The 21,911-nt window shown below is 38.7% G+C and overlaps 1 protein-coding gene across 2 annotated transcripts in view; it reads right to left on the bottom strand.

Annotated features, from left to right (window-relative positions):
- The window catches only part of DHX9 (DExH-box helicase 9), a 52,721-nt gene that overhangs the window by 24,911 nt on the left and 5,899 nt on the right, over positions 1-21,911 (bottom strand). The window contains exons 4-8 of one of the 2 annotated variants that reach the window (XM_047076877.1): positions 6,685-6,799; positions 5,104-5,216; positions 4,184-4,332; positions 1,818-1,864; positions 64-200 (exon numbers count right to left, since the gene is read on the bottom strand). In XM_047076877.1, coding sequence (XP_046932833.1) covers positions 64-200; positions 1,818-1,864; positions 4,184-4,332; positions 5,104-5,216; positions 6,685-6,799 — 561 coding nt within the window. Of the gene's footprint in view, positions 1-63; positions 201-1,817; positions 1,865-2,681; positions 2,776-4,183; positions 4,333-5,103; positions 5,217-6,684; positions 6,800-21,911 lie in introns of those variants that run through there. The other variant, XM_047076878.1, reaches the window with a different exon arrangement.

The raw sequence follows: 21,911 nt of genomic DNA, 5'->3' as shown, positions 1-21,911 counted from the left end.
CAAATCAAAAGCTAAATTGAATCTTAAGAGTATCTCTCTGTACTACTAAGTCTAAAGACTCACAGTCTCTCCTTCTTTCTTCTTTGTAAGTCCAGAGTAAGCTTCAATTACTCCGAGATGGTAGAGTTGTCTGACAAGTGACAGGGCACAGGACTGTGCTGCCAGTTTTTTATTTGATCCATGTTCGCGTGCGAAAATCCCTATAATTTAAGGTCAGGATTACCAAAGACAATAGGATAAGTCATCTGAGTAAAGAAAAATCTCATCATAAGCCCCATCAACTAAGGGGCTTAGGTACAAAAGTACCCCCCACCCCAAATAGAGTAGGTTGTAAATTCTTTTTCATTCTAACTGCTAACTAACAGCAATTGCATTAACAGCGTATCAATTATCTTGATTACAGGCTGATACAAAGACACAGACAAATCATCATTATGAAAGCAGTTAACGTATTTCAACAAAGTTGTCACTATTTATATCATCTGGCATTAAAACAGAGAAAGAAAACATAGTTTAACTTTTGAAAAACAGAATAAGGAATAAAAATGGGTCAAAAGTGGTCACTGATTCCAGGAATCGCTGATAGTCTATAAAGAATAAGATAATAAATAGTTTAGGCTTGGCAGGCCATATCGTGTCTGTCATAGCCACTCAACTCTGCCTTGAAAGCACGAAAGCATCCACAGACAACACTTAGAGTATGACAAACTATGGGCCCAAGAACTAAAAATGGCTTATCTGTTTTTAGAAGAGTTATAAAAATAACAACAGGTGATAGATGTGACCCGCAAAGCTTAAAATATTTATGATCTGGCCTTTTACAAAAGCTTGCTAGCCCCTGACATAAACAAATGAGTGCTGCTATGTTCCAATAAAATTTTGTTTATAAAACAGGTAGTGAACTTATATTTGGCCGGAGGCCTGCAGTTTGCTGTTCCTGGCACCAGAATGAAGCCAGCAGCTACTTAAATTCTTCAAGAAAATGGCACAAATTAGACTGCCTTTATCCTCATCCCTTAGTATCTCATCCACTCAAAGTCTAACTTATTTTTAAAGTCTAGGATAACAAAATTCAACATCATCTCTTGATGATTTGAAGATCTGATTTTATGAGAAGTCTTTCATATACTATAACTTTAAATCATTGATGTTAGTTCCAGAATTCTCAAGCTGGATAGAATCTTAGGCTGTTCTCTCAATTTGCAGATAAGTAAACGGAGTCCCAGCAACATTAGGGACAAAACCAGGTACACAGGACTAGTTCCTTCCTTTCAAGTATAATAACACTGCCTGCTTTAAACTTATGGTCTTAGAATAGAGAATACATGATCAGATCTTTGTCTTTTTACTTCCTTTATGAATAACCCCAACCTCTTTGTGTTTATTTTGGGTAACTTTCTCACCTCTTCTTGACTCTACGACTCTGAAATGCTACACATCCACCTTTGGCTTCAAATGCTATCATTTAACTTACTTTCTAAATTTCACTTTGCTAGTTTTACCTGAACAAACTGGGAAACATTCTCAGGTAGAAAGATATTAAAAAAAGTTTTAAAGCTCTTTAACACTGGTAGACTCCTAAATTGCCTACCTACCATCTCTTCTTACCCTTTGAAATATACTAACATGATCTCTTTTTCACATGCAAACTGGGAAACTGAGCCCTCTAATTCATAGAATTACTAATATTCTAAAATACCCCAGATGCTACCTTTCAATTAATACTCTTTCAGTTAATATAGCTTCACATATATGTGGCTGAAGACTGTTACTCCACTATGGAAGACTCAGAATATCACAAGAACAGTAATACTTACTTCTGCCCAGCTGCTTGATATAAATGGTCATTTCTGCAATAAAGCTCCTGTAACAACATATACAAACAAGGTTAGGAATTTCACTGTTAGAAATGACTAAATCCAGGACTCCCAAATCAGGCAGGCTTTCCAACTGCTTAGGCAAGTCACAGCAAAAAACCATTGTAAACACTTATTTCTGTTCAATCCTAGAATAAATCAAATGTATGTAAACTTCAAATAATGTACAACATGGCACAAGACAACCATAATCAAAGTTGACAAGCCAACTGTTCACAAAAAAGAAAATGTTAAGGTTTAGATGATGTTTACTTACTCCAAAGGTTGCAGTCTGAATAGCTAGAACACATTCAATGAAAAGGAATTTTCCATTTAGCCTGGGGCAAAGAAATAGGCCCCAAATTCTTGAAATTATAATTGTGATTATTTTAAGATTGCTTTGCATGGGCCACCCACTAATGACTTCAATCTGTTAAGATAAGCTAAATATATGCATGCATTGCACACATACACGTGAACATACAAACACTATGCATGCATCTGTGGCTCCTGAGGCAGGGGTCTGGTATATGCCTGCAGTTGGAAGCAGCCCTTGATAACAAAAAACTTACATCACACTTATTTATTAAATCAGAGAACAAGATATTTTTTTTTGGAAGTTAGAGCTAAAACCACTAGCAGATTCTAGGGAATGAATTTAGGTTTCAATAAAGCAAAAACTGTCCTTTGAACACTGTATGCTATCTGATCCTTCCACTGCTCAGGTACATTCTAGCCTTGACTCTGTGCTTTGAATAAAAGGTTAGGTAAGGCTTAAGAAAAAAATAAATGTTAGACTCCTTCCTATACCTCTTGTGAACTGACCTTCAGGCACAGCGGCTTCAGGGGTCAAAGGCCACTGGCTTTCAGGGGAACAACATCCACCCTTTCATTAATGACACCGATGCCAGTATGTTTCTCAGCCAGGCTTAAAGTCAGCACTCAATCTCATTCTCCTCCACCTAGGGGGAACAGCGACACCAGAAATCAGTTTACAATAGTTTTCCATGTGATTGCTTAGTTCAGCCTAAGCAGCAGCACATGTGTGTTATGAACACAGACCTCTGGTGTTGCTGTCTGTTATGCCTTTAAATAAAGGACATAAGGAGATGCTGTCCTAGCTCCCCCAACGGTCTTTTGCCTCCCTCATTGTCATATCCTGAATTCTTCAATTCTTTGAATCAGGAGTCATACTGGTATCAAACATGTTTTACAACAAGCTTGGCTTATCTGTTCTTAAAGTCACCAAGTGATACTAATAAGCTCAATCAGTTCAGAAGGACAACATATTAAAGAAAAATCAATAAATGGATCCTTCCTTTATAACCTCCAAGGGTTTTAGAAAGTCTGATGTCAGAATTAAGTATTTTGAGAATTCAGGATTGAACAAACAGTAGGAAGCAGGGGGAACCATGCTCTGAACATCATTTTGATCATAGTGTCAAAATTTTATTTTGGTAATAATTATTTTAGGATTACTAGATGTAATGAAGGGAGAACACTCTGATTTTCAAGGAAAATACTTTTAATGCATTTTGAGTAATTTATTTCACATAAAGGACAGCAAATTAAATCATCCAGAAGGTATCCATAGCCTTCTTTACCTTCCAATAAAAATACAGTGCCCCCAGAAGAGTCTAATCCATATGAGCCTTCCTGGGAGTAATAATTACTACACCCTGGAATGCTCTCAGGAAGAACAGCAAGCAGGCTGAGAAACATACTGTCAACTGTTACAATGACCTCCCTTTATGTTCAGTTTTATAAACTTAACAGGATAAAAGTAGGCTAATTTAACTCACGTACAAAGACTGAAGCTATCCTTCAGCTTTACAATAAGCCTTTACACACTTCAACAGGACTCAAGAGCTGGCAACTTTCAAAGCTAAAGGGAAATTTGGATCTAGACGCATGCAGTTCACCCGAGACTTTGAAACTTGAGTGTCTAACTTAATCCATTAAATAATCCTTACTACTACCTTTAACAATACCACAGCGACAGTAAATAAACTCACCACCTTGGGCTGATTGTTAAGCCAAACACAGACAAACCACCACTTGTGGCTATGATTTTTGCCTCTCACAGATACAAAGGAGAACCTCAAAAGTCTAGCAACACAGATTTTTGCAGAACTTCTAAAAATCACACACCTAAGTGAAAATCCTAGTAAACTACTAATTACAAATCAAGGACAATTTTTCTTGCGCAACTTGTTTTCACAATTCACTTCTAATCCACAAACTGAATCAGAGAACATGTACAAAGAACGATGAATATACAAAACAACCTAACTTACTATAGAAGGAAAAGACTGAAACAAGCAAACCTGTTGTGATCAGGACCCACTTGGGTGTACTTATATTCTCCTTGGATCTTTTCTTTTTGGAAATACTGGTTCAGGCGAGCCTTAGCATTTTCCAATGTCCAGTTTCCATGAAGCCCAGCATTTAAATCCACTTCTTCTGACTCTAAAGTCTGTTGAATCAATGATAATTAAATTTGGCTCCATTAATTTTAGTTTAGTTATGCATATTTAAGGTAAAGAAATTTAGGGGTGCCTGGATGGCTCAGTTAAGCATCTGACTCTTGATATCAGCCCAGGTCATGAGCTCATGGTTCATGGGTTTGAGCCTGTATCAGGCTCTGCACTGACAGTGCAGAGTCTCCTTGGGATTCTCTCTCTGGCCCTCCCCCACTCCACTCTCTTAAACATTAAAAATTATAACAGTATCTTCTTTGTGCCATCCTTTATAATGCAAAAATGGTTTTTAAAGTTTCTAATCCTAGTCAAAATTGAACCAGAATTAGTTTTTACTGCATCTGGTGGTCCTATTGTATAAACAAGCCATTAGCTAAACGTACTGTATTTAAACTGTTCCCAAGAAACACTGACGAATTTTTTTGTTGGTTTTAACACTTCAAATACATTAAGTGGAAAAATAAGCTGTCCTATTAAGACATTTTTACTCTGATTGCTCGTGAAATGAGGTTTACTGAGGTACCTACATTTCCTGTAAAGCAGATGAGGACACACTCTACCACCTGAAAAATACTGTTATTTCACAGTTGATCCTAGTGACCAGAGTTAATGGGTAGATTGGGTTTATATTGTCTTGTGTGAACAAGTAGTCTCAAATGACAACTTAAAAGAATCACCAAATTATTAAACTGAATTATCTTGAACCTTGCAGTGAATCAAGCACTAAGTCACAATCCTGGATATGTGACAAAAGATGACAGCCTTACCGCTTGTACTTCTTGTTCTTCCTTTCTTGAATAATAGTCTTTCAAGTTGGCTCCTCGATCCCATGTGGGCCCAGGAGGACCATAGCCAGAGGCCCCAACTCCAGAATTATTTTCTATTAAGGAAAGAAATTTAGTGTTCTCTTAATGAATCAAACTGTAGGAAGATCCTAAAACATTACAAAAGAATATTCTTAAAGCTTGGCATTCTGTAATTAGAAAGCCAAAGTTTCAATTATTTGGAAATGGGCCCCAAATCTTCATGACTTACTTAAAAAGTGTTTCATGATTGGAGTATAGGTCTAAATTGATAATCTCAAGGCTTGTATGTAGAGGGGGGCTCCTGGCAATGATCATAAGTTACTGACAATCTAGCACACATTTTCAAGTTGATTAAACTTGATACCTGATTAAATTTGTTAAAACTGCTTCTTTGCTAACTATGACCTTGAGAGAAAACTGTTAGCACTAGTGATGGGGATTAGGAGAAGCTGAAAAGGTGTAAGAAAGTGATGAATCTTGGTAGGAAAGCAGAGAAAGATAGTTAATAGAGAAAGATAGTGAATATTGCCTATTAGCTCTGCAAAGATTACGACATCCTTTTAAAAAAATTTACTCCTCACAACAATCTTCTTACAAAGTAAATACTACTGTTATTCTCATTTCATAAATGTTGGATCTGAGACTTAAGCAGCTTGACCAAGATCCTAGTAAATCTTTCCTATACTGGGCAGACCAATAAAAGCTTTGACAATAATATATAGAATTCAGCAACACTTTGGATCCATAAAGTAAACAAGTCTACAATATATCTGGGAGGAATTAGTCAGAAACAAGAAAGGGCAACAGGGGTGTCTGGGTGGCTCAGTGGGTTAGGCATCCAACTCTTGGTTTCGGCTCGGGTCATGATCTCACAGCTTCATGAGTTCAAGCCCCGCATCAGGCTGTGTGACGGTGGTGTGGAGCCTGCTTGGGATTCTCTCTCTCTCCCTCTCTCTGCCCCTTGCCCACTCACACTCTCTCTCTCTCAAAAATTAAACTTGGAACAGATAAATAAAATATGAACATAAAAATAAAAAAGAAAGGGCAATAAACAAGACCCTTTAATCAAATGTCCTAGCCTGTGCAAAATCTAGCCAGAGATAAAAATTAGAAGCTGGAGCTCCTGGGAGGCTCAGTCGGTTGAGCATCCAACTCTTCATTTTGGCTCAGGTCATGAGCTCACGGTCTCATGGTGAATTCTGAGCCCCGCACTGGGCTCTGCACTGAAGAGTGTGGGGCCAGACTGGCATTCTTGCTCTCCCTCTCTCTCTGCCCTGCCCTCTCTCAGATGCATGCTCTCAAAATAATTACAACTTTAAGAAAAAATTTGTAAAAGCTAACAACAGCTAAGGAATCAGGCTATACCATGTTTAATAAGAGAAATCACTGGTGGTATTTGTAAACTTATGAAGCCCCTGCATTCTCTCAACATTATGAGTTTACTATAGTAATTTCGTTCTATCCAAATGAGAAAGAGATGATAACTAAGCAGGATCATGTGTATCTTATCCACTGTCATACATGCACTTTCAAGTCCCTTACCTGCCTTAAGAGCCAAATGGGGAGGAAGAGGTCCTCCCATGGTTGCTGGTAAACTTTCGCCCGCATTTGCCGTGGCATCAGGTGTATCAGTAAGTGGAGGTGGGGGAGGTGCTACCTGCAAGAGGAAGAGACAAGGTGGTGTCAGTAATTTCACCCTCACAGGGACTAGTAAATTCTTTCACATAAAGGAAGTCCACATGTCACCCCTTCGTATCTCCATAATATTAGTATCTTTGTTTTCAGTGATTAAAAAACTATTATGTTCTCACTTGAGGCAGAAAAAAGGGTAGTAAAAATTATTCATAATTCTCCAGCTGGAGATTTTATATGTAAACAAACAACAGTTTTTCCCAAAAAAGTCCAATTAGTTTATGGTATATAGTTAATCTTTTTCCACTCAGTAGTTTTATAACTACATTCCACATTCAAGAAGCATCTGTCAGGACCCTTTCTATTAGTTCTGGGTACTGAGGAAAAAATGAACAAAAGAGACAGCTGTCCTGTATTTACAGAGCTATATTCAAATAGCTGTATTATAATTCTACATTCTTACAAAGCTAAACAACACATAATAGGTCAAGGACAATACAATACTGCCAAGAAAAATTATGCAGAAAATAAAAGGGACACTATGCGAGACCACTATTTAAATGAAGTGAACTAGGAAAGTCATACTCCTAAGTGACTTGAAGAGAGAGATGAAACCGAGGAGACAACCAAGAGTATGGGTAGAAAAGACTTCCAGTTGTCTTATATACATTGTATATAAAATGTAAAATATTTTACATACATCTTTTACTTCTTTAAATATGAATCTACATGAATTTTAATGACTTACTACTCCAATGGATGGAAGTAGTACGCATAACTTAGGCAATACCACGTTGATGAACATTTAGCTTGTAGCTGATCTTAAATTACAGAACAACACTGCCACAGACTCTTTGTACTTTGGCTTCTTTCAGGAAAGATTCACTTAAGTGAAATGCCTGGACAGTGCCTAGGTGGCTCAGTCAGTTAAACCTCAACTTCAGCTCAAGTCATGATCTCATGGCTCGTGAGTTCAAGCCCCACATTGGGCTCTGTGCTGACAGCTCAGAGCCTGGAGCCTGCTTTGGATTCTGTATCAGTCTCTCTCTGCCCCTCCCTTGCTGTCTAATATAAACAAACATTAAAAAAAAAGTGAAATTCCTGGGTTAAAAGGCATCAACACCTGGGGTGCCTGGCTGGCTCAGTTGGTGGAGCTTAGACTCTTGATCTCAGGGTTGTGGGTTCAAGCCCCATGTGGGTGTAGGGATTACTTAAAAATAAATTTTTTTTAAATCTAAAAGGCATCAACATTTTATTTTTTTAATTTTTTTTTTTTCAACGTTTTTTATTTATTTTTGGGACAGAGCGAGACAGAGCATGAACGGGGGAGGGGCAGAGAGAGAGGGAGACACAGAATCGGAAACAGGCTCCAGGCTCTGGGCCATCAGCCCAGAGCCCGACGCGGGGCTCGAACCCACGGACCGTGAGATCGTGACCTGGCTGAAGTCGGACGCTTAACCGACTGCGCCACCCAGGCGCCCCTAAAAGGCATCAACATTTTAAAAAGCACCACGGTACATTACAGAAAAATTGCAATTCTATATGTGCACCAGCACTATATATATATGACAATCTATTTCTCTACATCTTCAATTCTGGAAATTATAGCAAGTGTTTTATACCTGTACCAATATTAGCTCAGTTTTTTGTTTTAACAGCCTATTATTTTAATTTACATTTGCTTTGCCTATTATTCTATCTGGATATCCATTGTTCTCATTAATTTCTAAGAATTTAACATTTCAGTGCTATTAATTCCTTGTCATACAAGTTGCAAGTAAGTTTTACTGTCCTTTTCCTTTTTTAATTTTGTTACTACTGCTTACTGTCCAAAAAGGTTATTTTGTTTTTGTTTCTTGATCAAATCTAGTTTCTTCTTGTGCTAGCCTCCATACGATGGCCTCTCCTGTCCAAAACCTGTTCTGCGTTATTTTATATATATTTTAATTTAGAAATAGTATTATGTAAATATAATTACTGTAATCTTACAATAGTTAAAAGTCTTCATTAATATGTGGTAGGATCAGCTGGTATACTTTCAAATTCTTCTCGGCTATTTTTCAGCAATTATTTTTCCTAATTAACTTAAAAAAAATTTTTTTTAATGTTTATTTATTGAGAGAGAGGAGACAGAATGTGAACAGGGGAAGGGCAGAGAGAGAGGGAGAGAGAATCTGAAGCAGTCTCCAGGCTCTGAGCTGTCAGCACAGAGCCCAACATGGGGCTCAAACCCACAAACCGCAAGATCATGACCTGAGCCAAAGTCGGACGCTCAACCAACTGAGCCACCCAGGCGCACCCCTAATTAACTTTTTAAATCTAATTCATCAAAGAATGTTAAATTTATACAATTTACTCAAGGAGAATGGCCTTCCTAACAAGGAACTGATTGACATGATAATGCAACCTCCCAGCCAGAAACACGATATGGCTCTATATTTCATCAAGTCTTCTATCTGTTAAGACAATTCTCTATGAATATCTGTGGCTCCCCAAGTCTTGTTTAAACATCTTTTCAAGGAGGTTTGAATAGCAAATAATAACCTTGGAAGGCAGAGGTAAGATCTTACTCCAGGGTAGGGAGCAGATTTATTTCCTAATGAGGATAGTAAAAAAGATAGGGTTGCAGTTTTGCCAGCAGCTCCTTTTTTCTTTTTAAGACCGACAGTTTCTTAAACTCCAAGTACCTCAAGTGTAATACCAATTAACTGTGCCCTCAGGATCTACCTGGACCTGCTCCATATTGTCCCCAAAAGATTTAAGGACATGGGGGGGGGGGTGGGCAATACAAACATCAAGCTCATGCTGCCTGCTATCCCATGAGTAGTAAACATCCTTTGTCTCTAACTCAGAAGTCCTGTGTCTTCTGCCATTAGGCTGAATCATTAGATTGCAAGTATGGTAAAATCTCTTTAAGACTTAACACTATCCTTCAGTAAAAATCTGTCACATTGAGAGTAATGGCAGTGGTAGTGGACACATTGGGTCTTGTCTTAACTTTACAACTATCTGCAAAGAAGAACTGGTTTTGAGTTTTTCCCCCTAATCCACTGGGAGTAAAATTTTTGTAAATACAATGAAAATGAACTGCTAGAAATATAAATCAGACATACAAAATACAAGCCCAAGTTCTCTAATTATTATAGTCAACAAATGTAAAACTGCTGTCATTCTATTAGCATTTCTAATTGTGCACTCCTTTTTATACTTACCACCGTAACAAACATTTTGAGCAGCGCTGCTCCATGTTTTTATACCTGTTTTTAGTATTTACTATTATTTTTACTATTGTTTAAAGATTTTACTTATTTTTAATTGTTTTAACATTTATTCATTTTTGAGAGACAGAGGACTGTGAGTGAGGGAGGAGCAGAGAGTAGGGTAAAGAGACTCTGAAAGCAGGCTCCAGGCTCTGAGCTGTCAGCACTAATGACCCGTAAGATCATGACCTGAGCCAGAGTCAGATGCTTAACCGACCTGAGCCACCCAGATGCCCCTAAACATTTTAAGTAATCTCTACACCATCGTGGGGCTCAAACTCACAATCCTGAGATTAAGAGTTGCACGCTTCACTGTCTGAGCCAGCCAGCTACCCCTACTATTATTTTTAGAGGACACTTTTCAACATGCCAAGAAGTATTTTTCTACTTCATTTCCTTAGTACTTTATTTGTAATAAGCATTTTATCAAATGCTTTTTTTTTTATTTCAAAAAAATTTTTTTTAACGTTTATTTATTTTTGAGACAGAGAGAGACAGAGCATGAACGGGGGAGGGTCAGAGAGAGAGGGAGACCCAGAATCCGAAACAGGCTCCAGGCTCTGAGCTATCAGCACAGAGCCCAACGCGGGGCTTGAACTCACAAACCGCGAGATCATGACCTGAGCCGAAGTCGGACACTTAACCGACTGAGCCACCCAGGCGCCCCTCAAATGCTTTTTTTTAAACCTCCACTAACTCAACCACTGAGTAGTTAGCATTTTTCTCTCAAAAAACTCAATGTGATGTAGCTAGAAAGTTCGACTACAGGGTTTTGCTTCAGATGTACTGGAGGTGTCATGTAAGATATGGTATGTACACCATACCACTTTTCTAAAATATGAAAAGTTTGAATTCTCAAACCCACCTAAGCACATGGTTTTTTGATAAAGGAATATGAATCTATAGTATTTACTATTGTCTTAATTAACCTTGGGATGGATTATTTATCTTTTGAAAAGGTTATTTAAAATTTTTACTCATCACTTTTACTTCTAATTCTATAAAATTTCTGATTTTATTTTTATTAATTTCTTCTTACTCTAAGTGTGTTCTATTTTCCTGAGCTGAAAATCACTAGTTTACTCATTTAAAAAAAAAACTATTTCTTATCCAATAATACAAGTATTTGATGTTTCTTTGAGTAAATGACAATTCCTCTGGCCTTCCAGAGTTCTGACACTGTTAAACAGCCTGTAATTTTCAATTTTCATTTAAAACCAAGTGTTTAAATTTCCTAATGTTTAGGATTGTTTTGGTCCCTTTGCTACTTTCTCACATTACCATTTTAGTTTTGCCAATATACACATAAGCATTTTTATTTTTTTTTAATTTTTTTTTCACCGTTTTTTATTTATTTTTGGGACAGAGAGAGACAGCATGAACGGGGGAGGGGCAGAGAGAGAGGGAGACACAGAATCGGAAACAGGCTCCAGGCTCCGAGCCATCAGCCCAGAGCCTGACACGGGGCTCGAACTCACGGACCGCGAGATCGTGACCTGGCTGAAGTTGGACGCTTAACCGACTGCGCCACCCAGGCGCCCCAGCATTTTTAATAGTAAGTGGGGATTGGTATGTTGTGAACTGTTTGTATTTTCTGCTTTCTTAAAGTTTATTTTGATATTAATACTGTTACTCCCATTTTATTTTGTACTTCATTTGCCTAGTATAGCTTTACTCTGGTCTTTACTTTCAATCTAATTGGAAGACTTCTTTATTTTATAAAGATAGCACATAGTTTGAGGCACAGTGTTCTTCCAAGGTTAGGGCTGTGAAGGCACAGTACAGTTTATTCTAGGGACAGCTCTAACAGCCAAGTTCCAGGAAAAGAAAAACAGTGGGCAACACTGGTGATTTGTCTTTCTTTCCACCACCTTGCCCACTCCATGTCCAAAATGCTGTTCTACCTCATTCTGTATCTATGTAAATTTAAAAGAAAAATCTCTTCCTCAAGACTTGAGGTGTTTGGGTGGGATAACTTCCTGTTTTGCAGTGACGAAGAGTGTTACAAATGGAATGCTTCTATCTCCCCAAAATTAGTATTTTGAAATTTAACCTCCAATGTGATATTAGGAAGCAGGCCCTTTGGAAGGTGATTAGGTCTTAAGGGAGGGGCCCACATGAAAGAGATTGGTGCCTTATTGAAAAGGAGAGAGCTCTCTTGCTTTTTCTGCCACGTGAGGATATAGTGAGAGGAGAGCCTCACCAGACACTGAATCAGCCAGAACCTAAGACTTACACTTCCCAACTTTGAGAAGTGTGAGAAATATGTTCCTGTTGTTTATAAGCCACCCAGTCTATGGTACTTTGTTAGAGCAGCCTGAACCGAATGGAAAGATTTTCTTTAAATCTTTAAATTTCTTGATCAATGAAGATGAAGGTAGAGGGAAAGAGGGTATTAACCACCTGTCTCCACACGTTGTGGAGTGGCCCTGGCCAGCTCAGTCTGTGACAGTTTTGAGTCCCCTATGGAGGATGACCAGTGTCTCCTTGTTAAAAGTACACATCCTGTTCACTACTTTCAAGATCAAGAGACATATGTGACCTGCCTAACATAGAGAAACAGACACAGAGAATTAGGCAAAATGAGACAGAAGAACATGTCACAAATGAAAGAACAAACCACAGCAAGAGACCTAAGCAAAACAGGTATAAGTAACATGCCTGATAGAGATTTTACAGTAATGATCATAAAGACACTCTCTGGACTTGAGAAAAGAGTTGAGGACATCAGTGAGACCCTTAAGAAAGAGCCTGAAAACATAAAATAGAACCAGAGATGAAGATGGAATAAATGGCAGGCTGGAAGTAGAGGAAAAAATTAAGTAGAAAATGGAGGAATGGAAAGTAATCAAGCTAAACAAATGAGAGAAAAAAAGAATTATGCAAAATGAGAACAGACTCAGGGAACTCAGTGATTCCATCACACACAATAACATACATAGTACAGGGATCCCAGAAGAAGAGTGAGAAAGGAGGGTAGGAAATTTATTTGAAGAAATAATAGCTAAAAACTTCCCTAATCTGGGGGAAGGAAACAGATATCTAGACCCGGGAGACACAGAGATCCCCAACAAAAATCAACCAAAGGAAGTCCACACCAAGACATAACCATCAAAATGGCAAAAAGTAGAGATAAAGGAAAAAAAAAATTAAAAGCAACAAGAGCAAAGACAGGTACATATACAAAAGAAAACCCATGAGGCTATTAGTGGATTTTCCAGCAGAATTTTTGGCAGTTTGAAGGGACTGGCATGATATATTCAAAGTGCTGAAAGGGAAAAAATTTACAGCCAAGAATATTCTACCAAGGAAGTCTATCATTTGGAACAGAAGGACAGATAAAGAGCTCCTCAGACAAATAAAAACTAAAGGAGTTCAAGATGACTAAGCCAACCCTACAAGAAATATCAAAGAGAACTGTTAAGAGTGGAAAGGAAAAGACCGTTAAGTATGAAAAGTAGGAAAGACAGAACCAGTAAAAATAAGTATTTCTATAAAAAGTCAGTCAAGGGATTCACAAAATAAAAGGATGTAAAATAGGACACTATATACATAAAATGTGGGGGTTGGAGAAGCATAAAGAATGGGTTTTTGTTTTTGTAGTTTTTCTTTCTCTCTTTCATGGTTTGCTGGGTTACTTCTGTGATATACTTGGATTGTTTTCTCTTTATTCTTTGCACATCTGTTAGTAGTTTTAATTTGTGGTTGCCATTAGATTGTATATGATACCTTCCGCATATATCAGTCTGTATTAAGTTGATGGGTTGCTGCTTGGGATTCTCTCTCTCCCCCCACCTCAAAAAAATAAACTAACTGAACAAAAAACTTCTGGGGGTGCCTCCATGGCTCAGTCAGTCAAGAAATCTGACTTCACCTCAGGTCATGACCTCACGGCTTGTGAGTTTTGACCCCTGCACTGGGCTTGGCACTGACAGTGCAGAGCCTGCCTGGGATCTCTCCCTCTCTCTCGGCCCCTCCCCACCTTGCGGGCATACACTCTCTCAATATAAATAAATAAACTAAAAAAAACAAAAACGAAAACAACTTTTAACAAATTAAAAATTAAGTAAATAAATAAAAACAAAAAGCTTCTGCACAGCAAAGGAAACAAACTACAAGACAACCAAGGGAATGCGAGAAGATATTTGCAAATGACATACCCGATAAAGGTTAGTATCCAAAATATATAAAGAACTGCTACAACTCAACACCCAAAAAACTAACCCAATTAAAAAATGGGTAGAAGACATGAACACACATTTCTCTAAAGACATCCAAAGGGCCAACAGACATATGAAAAGATGCTCAACGTCACTCATCATCAAGGAAATACAAATCAAAACCATAAGATATCACCTTGGACCTATCAGAATGGCTAAAATCAAAAACACAAGAAACAACAAGAGTTGTTGAGGATGTGGAGAAAAAGGAACCCTCCTGCACTGTTTGTAGGAATGCAAACTGGTGTAGCCACTGTGGAAGACCTGTATGGAGGTTCCTCAAAAAATTAAAAATATCAACTAGTGATCCAGTAATTGTACAAGGTATTTACCCAAAGAATTCGAAAACACTAATTTGAGAGAATATATGCACCCTTCTGTTTACCACAGGATTATTTACAATAGCCAAATTATGGTAGCAGCCCAAATGTGCATTAGGATTCTCTCTCCCCCACCCACACCCCTCTCCCCTGCTCGTGCTTTCTCTAAACAAAAAAACAAACCCTGACAGATCTCACATTCCAAGACCCACAAGATGGTAGCCATCTGTAAAATGCCTCTTAAAGGGCTTGTGTGCTTGGAGTCACCTGCCCCAAGGCTCAACTCAGAAGTAGCCAATTGCACCGAGTTAAAGTGAAAGGAGGCAAGGCACTTGCTTATATTAAAACCTTGGCCCGAGGGGCAGGTATCTAATTTAACACACACATCTAGAAATCTGTACCCAGGAATGGAGACCAGTGGGTGCTGTCTTTGCATGCTTCAGAGCACCAGTACCTCCCAGAAAAGAACCTTTACACGTGCCCGGTGCCTTAATTTTTGTTGCTGCTGCACAGGGGATGCCTCTTGATCACCTGGCTCTGGAGGCCAGGGAAGCTTGTGTTCCTGGTCACATACGACTGTAATAATGAGCATTACCCAGAAAGGAGCTCAAAAACCTGTCTGTGGCCCCAAATTTCATGACTGCTGCCAGAGAACACCTCGACTTTGCCTGACTCACTCAGGTGCCCTGTGCAGCTTATGCTCCTGGGTCTCACAAGTCTGTAACCCATAGAAAAAGTTCTAATTTTTTTTGAGTAGAGTTGACACACAATGTTGTATTAGTTTCAGGTATACAACATAATGACTAGATAAGCTTGCTGGAGACAATTCTTGAACAGCTACTGCACCCATAGCACAAAAAGAGGCAACAGACCCAGGAGCTGAGTCTGTCTGTAAAGGAGGCCTACTGGCTAATCATAACTGTGGCCCAAGGAAGAGGCTTCTAATGAAAGAAGCATCTCTTTCATTAGAAATGAAAGGGGCTGACTGTAATCCTTTCCAGAGACTTCTGAGAGAAGGTGCTATCTTTATGTTCTTCTGTTGTGTTCTAGAATGCCAGTGTCTACTGAAGGGAAGCTTTACATTGAGCGCTTTTTGCAGCTAACACCCAGGGATGCCTTCTGATTGCCCTGCTCTGGTGACCAGAGGAGCTTTGCATTCTTGGGGTCCCCTAGGAGGGTGTCAATCAGAGCAGCGGTTCTGGGCAGGTTACAATGCTCAAGGCACTGTACAGACAGTGGACTGAGGCACACCCCAGTCTTTCTGTGAAGGTCACTTTGCTTGTCCTGAAGCTCCAGACAGAGGGGCAGGCTTCAGGTTGGGCACTCACTGGCTATGGAGCTGCTCTGAAGGAATGTATGCTATGGAAGCCATCTTCGTGCTCTCCCTCTCCTTGCTTCAGCTTGCTGGTATCTCCCAGAAAGGAGACTATACACTTGACTGAAGTCCCCAAATTTGCAAATGCAGCCCAGGGAACACCTCCAGATTATCTGGCCCTGGTGGTCAGCAGGGCTTATGCTTTTTGGCACCTCAGAACTATACATATCTGCATTACTTTTATTTATTTATTTTTTTTAATTTTTTTTTTCAACGTTTATTTATTTTTGGGACAGAGAGAGACAGAGCATGAACGGGGGAGGGGCAGAGAGAGAGGGAGACACAGAATCGGAAACAGGCTCCAGGCTCTGAGCCATCAGCCCAGAGCCCGACGCGGGGCTCGAACTCACGGACCGCAAGATCGTGACCTGGCTGAAGTCGGACGCTTAACCGACTGCGCCACCCAGGCGCCCCTATCTGCATTACTTTTAGAAGCTGCTGCCGGAGGGTCTGGCTTCTAGTCTGCGAATCTAGGTGCTGAGATCCTACCCTCTGGACACAGAGGTCTCAGCATATCCTCAACTACTGGGAGCTTTTAAAAATATAACAGGCTGCTTGGTCAAGCACAGAGGTTTGAGAAACAACCAAGAGCTGGGGCAGGGCTGAATGAAAAAGTTCATCTCCTACACAAGGCCACTCCTTCAAGACTTGGGAGAAGTTGTTTCATCTATTGTATAGGAACCAACATAGTGAGGCAAAATGAAGAAACAGTAATACCTGTCAAAAGAACAAGATGAAACCTTAATGAAATGGAACTATGTAATTTACCTGATAAAGTCTTTAAAATAATGGTTATAAAGACACTCTTCAAACTAGGGAGAGGAATGAACACAAAACTTCAACTAAGAGATGGAAAATGAAAGTACGAATTAGGTAAGTCACGGAACTAAGAAATACAATAACTGAACTGAAAAATACAGGAGAGGTGTTTAACAGCAGACCAGATGAAAAAGAAGAAAGAATCAGTGAACTCAAAACCAAGGCAGTGGAATTCACCCAATGAGAGCAGCAAAAAGGAAAAAAAAGTGAAAAAATGTAAAGATAGCCTAAGGGACTTCAGGAAAACATGAAATGGACTAAGAGCTGTATCATTGGGCTTCAAGGAGAGAGAGAGAAAGGGACAGAAATCTTATTTGAAAAAATAATGGTTGAAAATGTTCCTAACCTGGAGAAAGACAAAGATATATTCAAAGTGCTGGGGAAAAAAAAAAAAATTCCAACCAAAAATACACTACCTGCCAAAGTCATCATTCAGAATTAAAGGAGAGAGAAATTGTTTCCCAGGAAAACAAAAGCTTGAAGCGTTCATGACCACTAAACCGGCCTTACAAGAAATGTTAAAGGGACTTCTTTAAGCTGCAAAGAAAGGGCACTTATTGGTAACAAGAACAAATTATGAAAGAATAAATATCTTTTATACATAAAGCCAGTATGACGGTTAACAACAAAAGTAGTAAAAATAACTATGATTACAATTGGTTAAATGATACACAAAATAAAGAGATATAAAATGTTATCATCAAAAATATGAAATGTGCAGGGCGCCTGGGTGGCTCAGTCAGTTGAGTTTCAACTTCAGCTCAGGTCATAATCTCACAGTTCGTGGGTTCGAGGCCCACATTGGGCTGTGCTGACAGCTCAGAGCCTGGAGCCTGCTTCAGATTCTGTCTCCGTCTCTCTCTGCCCCTCCCCCACTCACACTCTGTCCTGTCTCTCAAAAATGAATAAACACAAAATTTTTTTTTAAAAAATCTAAAATGTGGTGAAGGGAGTAAAAATGTTGAGCTTTAGAACTTAAATTACTGACTTAAGACAGATTGTAGATGTGTGTTCTTACATGTAAGCATAAAAGTAATCAAAGCAAAAATGTGAAACAGAGGATAAAGACAAAGGAATAGGAGCATACCATTAAAGAAAATCTTCAAACCACAAAGAGAGTAAGAGAAGGAACAGATAGAAACTAGAGAAACAGCTAGAAAACAATTAACAGAATGGCAATAAACACAACCTATCCATAATTACTTTCAATGTAAATGGACTAAATTCTCCAATCAAAAAAGAGTGGCTGAATGGATAAAAGAGCACGAACCATTTATAGTTGTCTACAGGGATACAATATTTTGTGTTATGTTATTTTTATTCAATTTTTGACTAGGCAAGGAACTTTATTTTTTGTCAGCTAGTTTGTCTCAGCGTGGCCTGTGTCACGTGTCAAAGTGTTCACTGCCAAGGATGCCTAAACTTTAGGGTTGTTAAAATGAATGACTGTTCATTGGTTTGTGAACATATTCACTTCTTCAATAACAGAGATGTTGTTTACCCCTAACTTCTTTAAGGAGTACTGAAGTATTTTTATCGTCTACTGGAGACGTTCTATGAACCACTTTCTTTCGATAAGCAGTTCCTTTCCCACTAATGTGCACTTGTGCTTGCAGTCTGGCGAGTTTCTCCTGGTTCATGACAGCTTCTTTCATCTTGCTGGAGCAGAAATGGGACCACGGTGGGGGGACTAGGGTTGGTGCTCAGAGGGTCTCCAGGGAACAAGCTGAGATTAGGGGCACACACGGGGCAGAATCAAGATGGCAGCCAGAGGGAGGTCAGAAGTGATCCAAGAGTACACACACAGAATGAAAGTGAAGGGCAGAAAAAGATATCCCATGCACTGGAAACAAACATTTTCATTTGTCTGGGGTATCAAACTGACAAAATAGACTTTGAAACAGAGTGTAATAAGAGACAACGAAAGGTGTTACAAAATGATAAAAGGGTCAATCCAGCAAGAGGATATAGCATTTATAAATATTTCAGCACCCAACGTAGAAGCACCAAAATATATAAAGCAAATATTAACAGATGTAAGACAAAAAGAGTTAATAGTACAATTATAGTAAGGAACTTTAATACCCCAGTTACATCAGTGGATAATCATCCAGACAGAAATCAGTAAGGAAACATTGGATTTAAATAAATGACTTGTTAGGACAGAAGGACTTAACAGAAATTTACAAAATATTTTTAAATAAAGGAAAAGAATCAAACATTTATCTCATTTCCCTGTCTAAATTCTAACTTGGTGTGATTACTGATGAGAAATTTCCTTTTATGTAAGTATTCCAGCTAAAAATCAAAGGAAATTGATAATGAAATAATAAATCTACACAGCAATAATCCACCCCTGCTAATATGACAATTATGTACCTCCTCCTGATAGAAGTGTAGAATATTACTTTTGGAGTTTTCTTGTTCTTGCTCTTTCACTCTAATCAAGTCTCAGTCTAATCAAGTCTCTAGATCTAACTACCAATTATGGGAAACAGAGGGGCAGAGAAATGTTTTATGAGACTAAAGAATAAATGATGTGCTTTCGTCAACAAATTGCAAAGAAAAGTAAGAAAGAGGGTGAGAGAATTTACTGATTATAAGAATTATCAATCACTTGCTGTATAAGGACATCATTAGGAGCATGATTTAAACAAACTGTAAAAAGTGGATTTATGAAACAATCAAGAAAATCTGAATATAACTGGATGTCTGAGGACATTAAGAAACAATTCTTAAAGTTTTTTAGGTTTGGGGGTGCCTGGGTGTCTCAGTCAGTTAAGTGTCTGACTCTTGATTTTGATCAGATCATGATCCCAGGGTCCTGGGATCGAGCCTTGCACCAGGCTCCTCACAGAGCGTGGAGCCTGCTCAGGATTCTCTCTCCCCACTTCGCCCTTCTACCCTAAACAGGTTTTTCTCTCCCGAAAATAGAAAATAAATAAAAAAATAAACAAATATTTTAAGGTAGAATGATGGAATTATTATGTTTTTAAGAGGATTATCTTTTAGAGATACAAAGTGAAATAGTAACAGATAAATTATAGGATGTCTGGAATTTGCTTTAAAATAATCTGAAAGTAGAGAAGCCCTTTTGAGAAATACTGCAATTGGATTTTGACAACGTGGATTTGTAACATTATTCTTACTTCTCTACACATTTGAAATTTCTCCCCCTCCTTCAAAATTTAAAAATATCCTTTGCATTTAGAAACAGGCCACTTTTGGCAAGAGCAATTTGTGCAATGAAAGGGCAAATGCTAGATGAAGTGACATGAACAGGATTTGGCAAGGATGAAGAGGTGAGATAAAGATGGTAGCTAGAAGCAGAAATTGGGCTTGTTGTATGACCTTTTTCCAAATTCACCCATTCATCATTCATTCATTCAATCAAAAAACTTCAAGTGCCTGCTGTACAGACCAGAACCATTCTAATGCTACAGACACAGCAATGAACTAAAAAGCAGATAAAAATCCTGCTCGTATGACCTTTTGTTCTCACATGAAGGTCTGGGGAAAATTAGGTTAGAAGAGAATTTTTTATACTATGTACAACTGACGTTTTATGCTGGATAATTCTTTGTTGTAGGAGGCTATCTTGTGTACTGTAGGATGTTTGGGCTATCTTGTGTATTGTAGGATGTTTGGTAGCATTCCTGGCCTCTATTTACTATATGTCAGTATTGCTGACACCCCCTTCCAGTTGTAACAACTAAAATGACTCCACACATTGCCAAATATCCCTAGGGGACAACATCGCCTTCAGCTGACAAACAATGGGTTGAAATTAGTTAAGTGCTATTGAGAAAAAATGAAACAATGAAAGAGAATAAGAAACACAAACGTCTTGAGGTAGAAAGGTGCTGGAAGATTGAGGAATGGCAAGAAAGCCAGCGTAGCTGGAAAAGAGGAAGTCAGGGAGAAAGTGGCAAATGCATAGACTAGACTGACCTTCCTGCAGATAACGGAGACATCTAAGGGCGAAAAGAAACCCCGCCCTCAAACCCCAAAGACCCTAACAATCATATGCAGGTGTTAAAAAGTGAACAAAAGCTGGTAGATTCTGGAGGTGACTTGAAATGAGAAATCAAGGATAAGCAAAGGCTGTAATTCCTGTTTATTATGGCTTTTAGCCTGAGGAAGACCATGTGAAGCAGCTAAAACTCCCCAGTCTTTCTGGCCTGAAGAATCAGAGAATATGAGCCTGGGGAAACAAACACTGCTAGAAAGTGAGGAAGCAATCCTAAAAGGGAAAGAAGGAATTCTTTGTACAAACTCGCCCAAATCACTGGCTAAACCCTGAACAACACATGTGCAGGACAGACTCTAAGCTGCCTAGCAAAGATCAGAAAACTCAAGGGAGATAGATGTGAGCAGTTACCCAAAAGACAGGGTTTGTAGTTTGAGTTCCAACCAAACTGACAGCACAACAAATCAGTAATATTTCAAAAAATATAACTTACAGTATCTACAACATAATTATCACAATGCCCACGATAAATCCAAAATTACCTGACATACAGAATGAAAAAGGTGAACCAATCTCAAGAGAAAATTAAATCAACAGAGCCCAACCAGGCCCAGATGTTAAAATTTGTAGTCAAGATTTTAAAGCAGCTATTGTAACTATGCTCAATGACATAAAGGAAATTTACATTCGTATTATGAACACATGCTATCACGAAAGAAACAGGAAGAAATGCCACCACAGAAATAAAATCTGTTAAAAAAAATTAACCACCTGATGATTCTAGAAATAAGACAATGTATGAAATAAAAACTCACTGAATGGACTGATAACAGCAAAATGGAGTTGACAGAGAAAACAATCCATGAACTTGAAGATAATCAGTTAAAAGTCATTGAATCTGAAGAACAGAAAAAAGGGAAGAAAAGAAAAAGCCTCAGGGACCTATGGGATGATATAAAAAAAGTTTAACACAGGAGTCCCAAAAGGAGCAGAGAAAAAATGAGGCATAAAAAAAATTTGAAGAAATAATAGCCAGATTCCCCAAGTTTGGTAAAAGATAAATATATAGGGGCGCCTGGGTGGTGCAGTCGGTTAAGCGTCCGACTTCAGACAGGTCACGATCTCACGGTCCGTGAGTTCGAGCCCCGCGTCAGGCTCTGGGCTGATGGCTGG

This window comes from Lynx rufus, unplaced genomic scaffold (genome assembly GCF_022079265.1).
Source record: "Lynx rufus isolate CCGP_SWC_20201006 ecotype Redwood Valley unplaced genomic scaffold, mLynRuf1.p SCAF_15, whole genome shotgun sequence".
Taxonomy (NCBI): Eukaryota; Metazoa; Chordata; class Mammalia; order Carnivora; family Felidae; genus Lynx; species Lynx rufus.
Note: the sequence above shows the minus strand (reverse complement) of the source record. Positions and strands in the feature narration are given on the sequence as shown.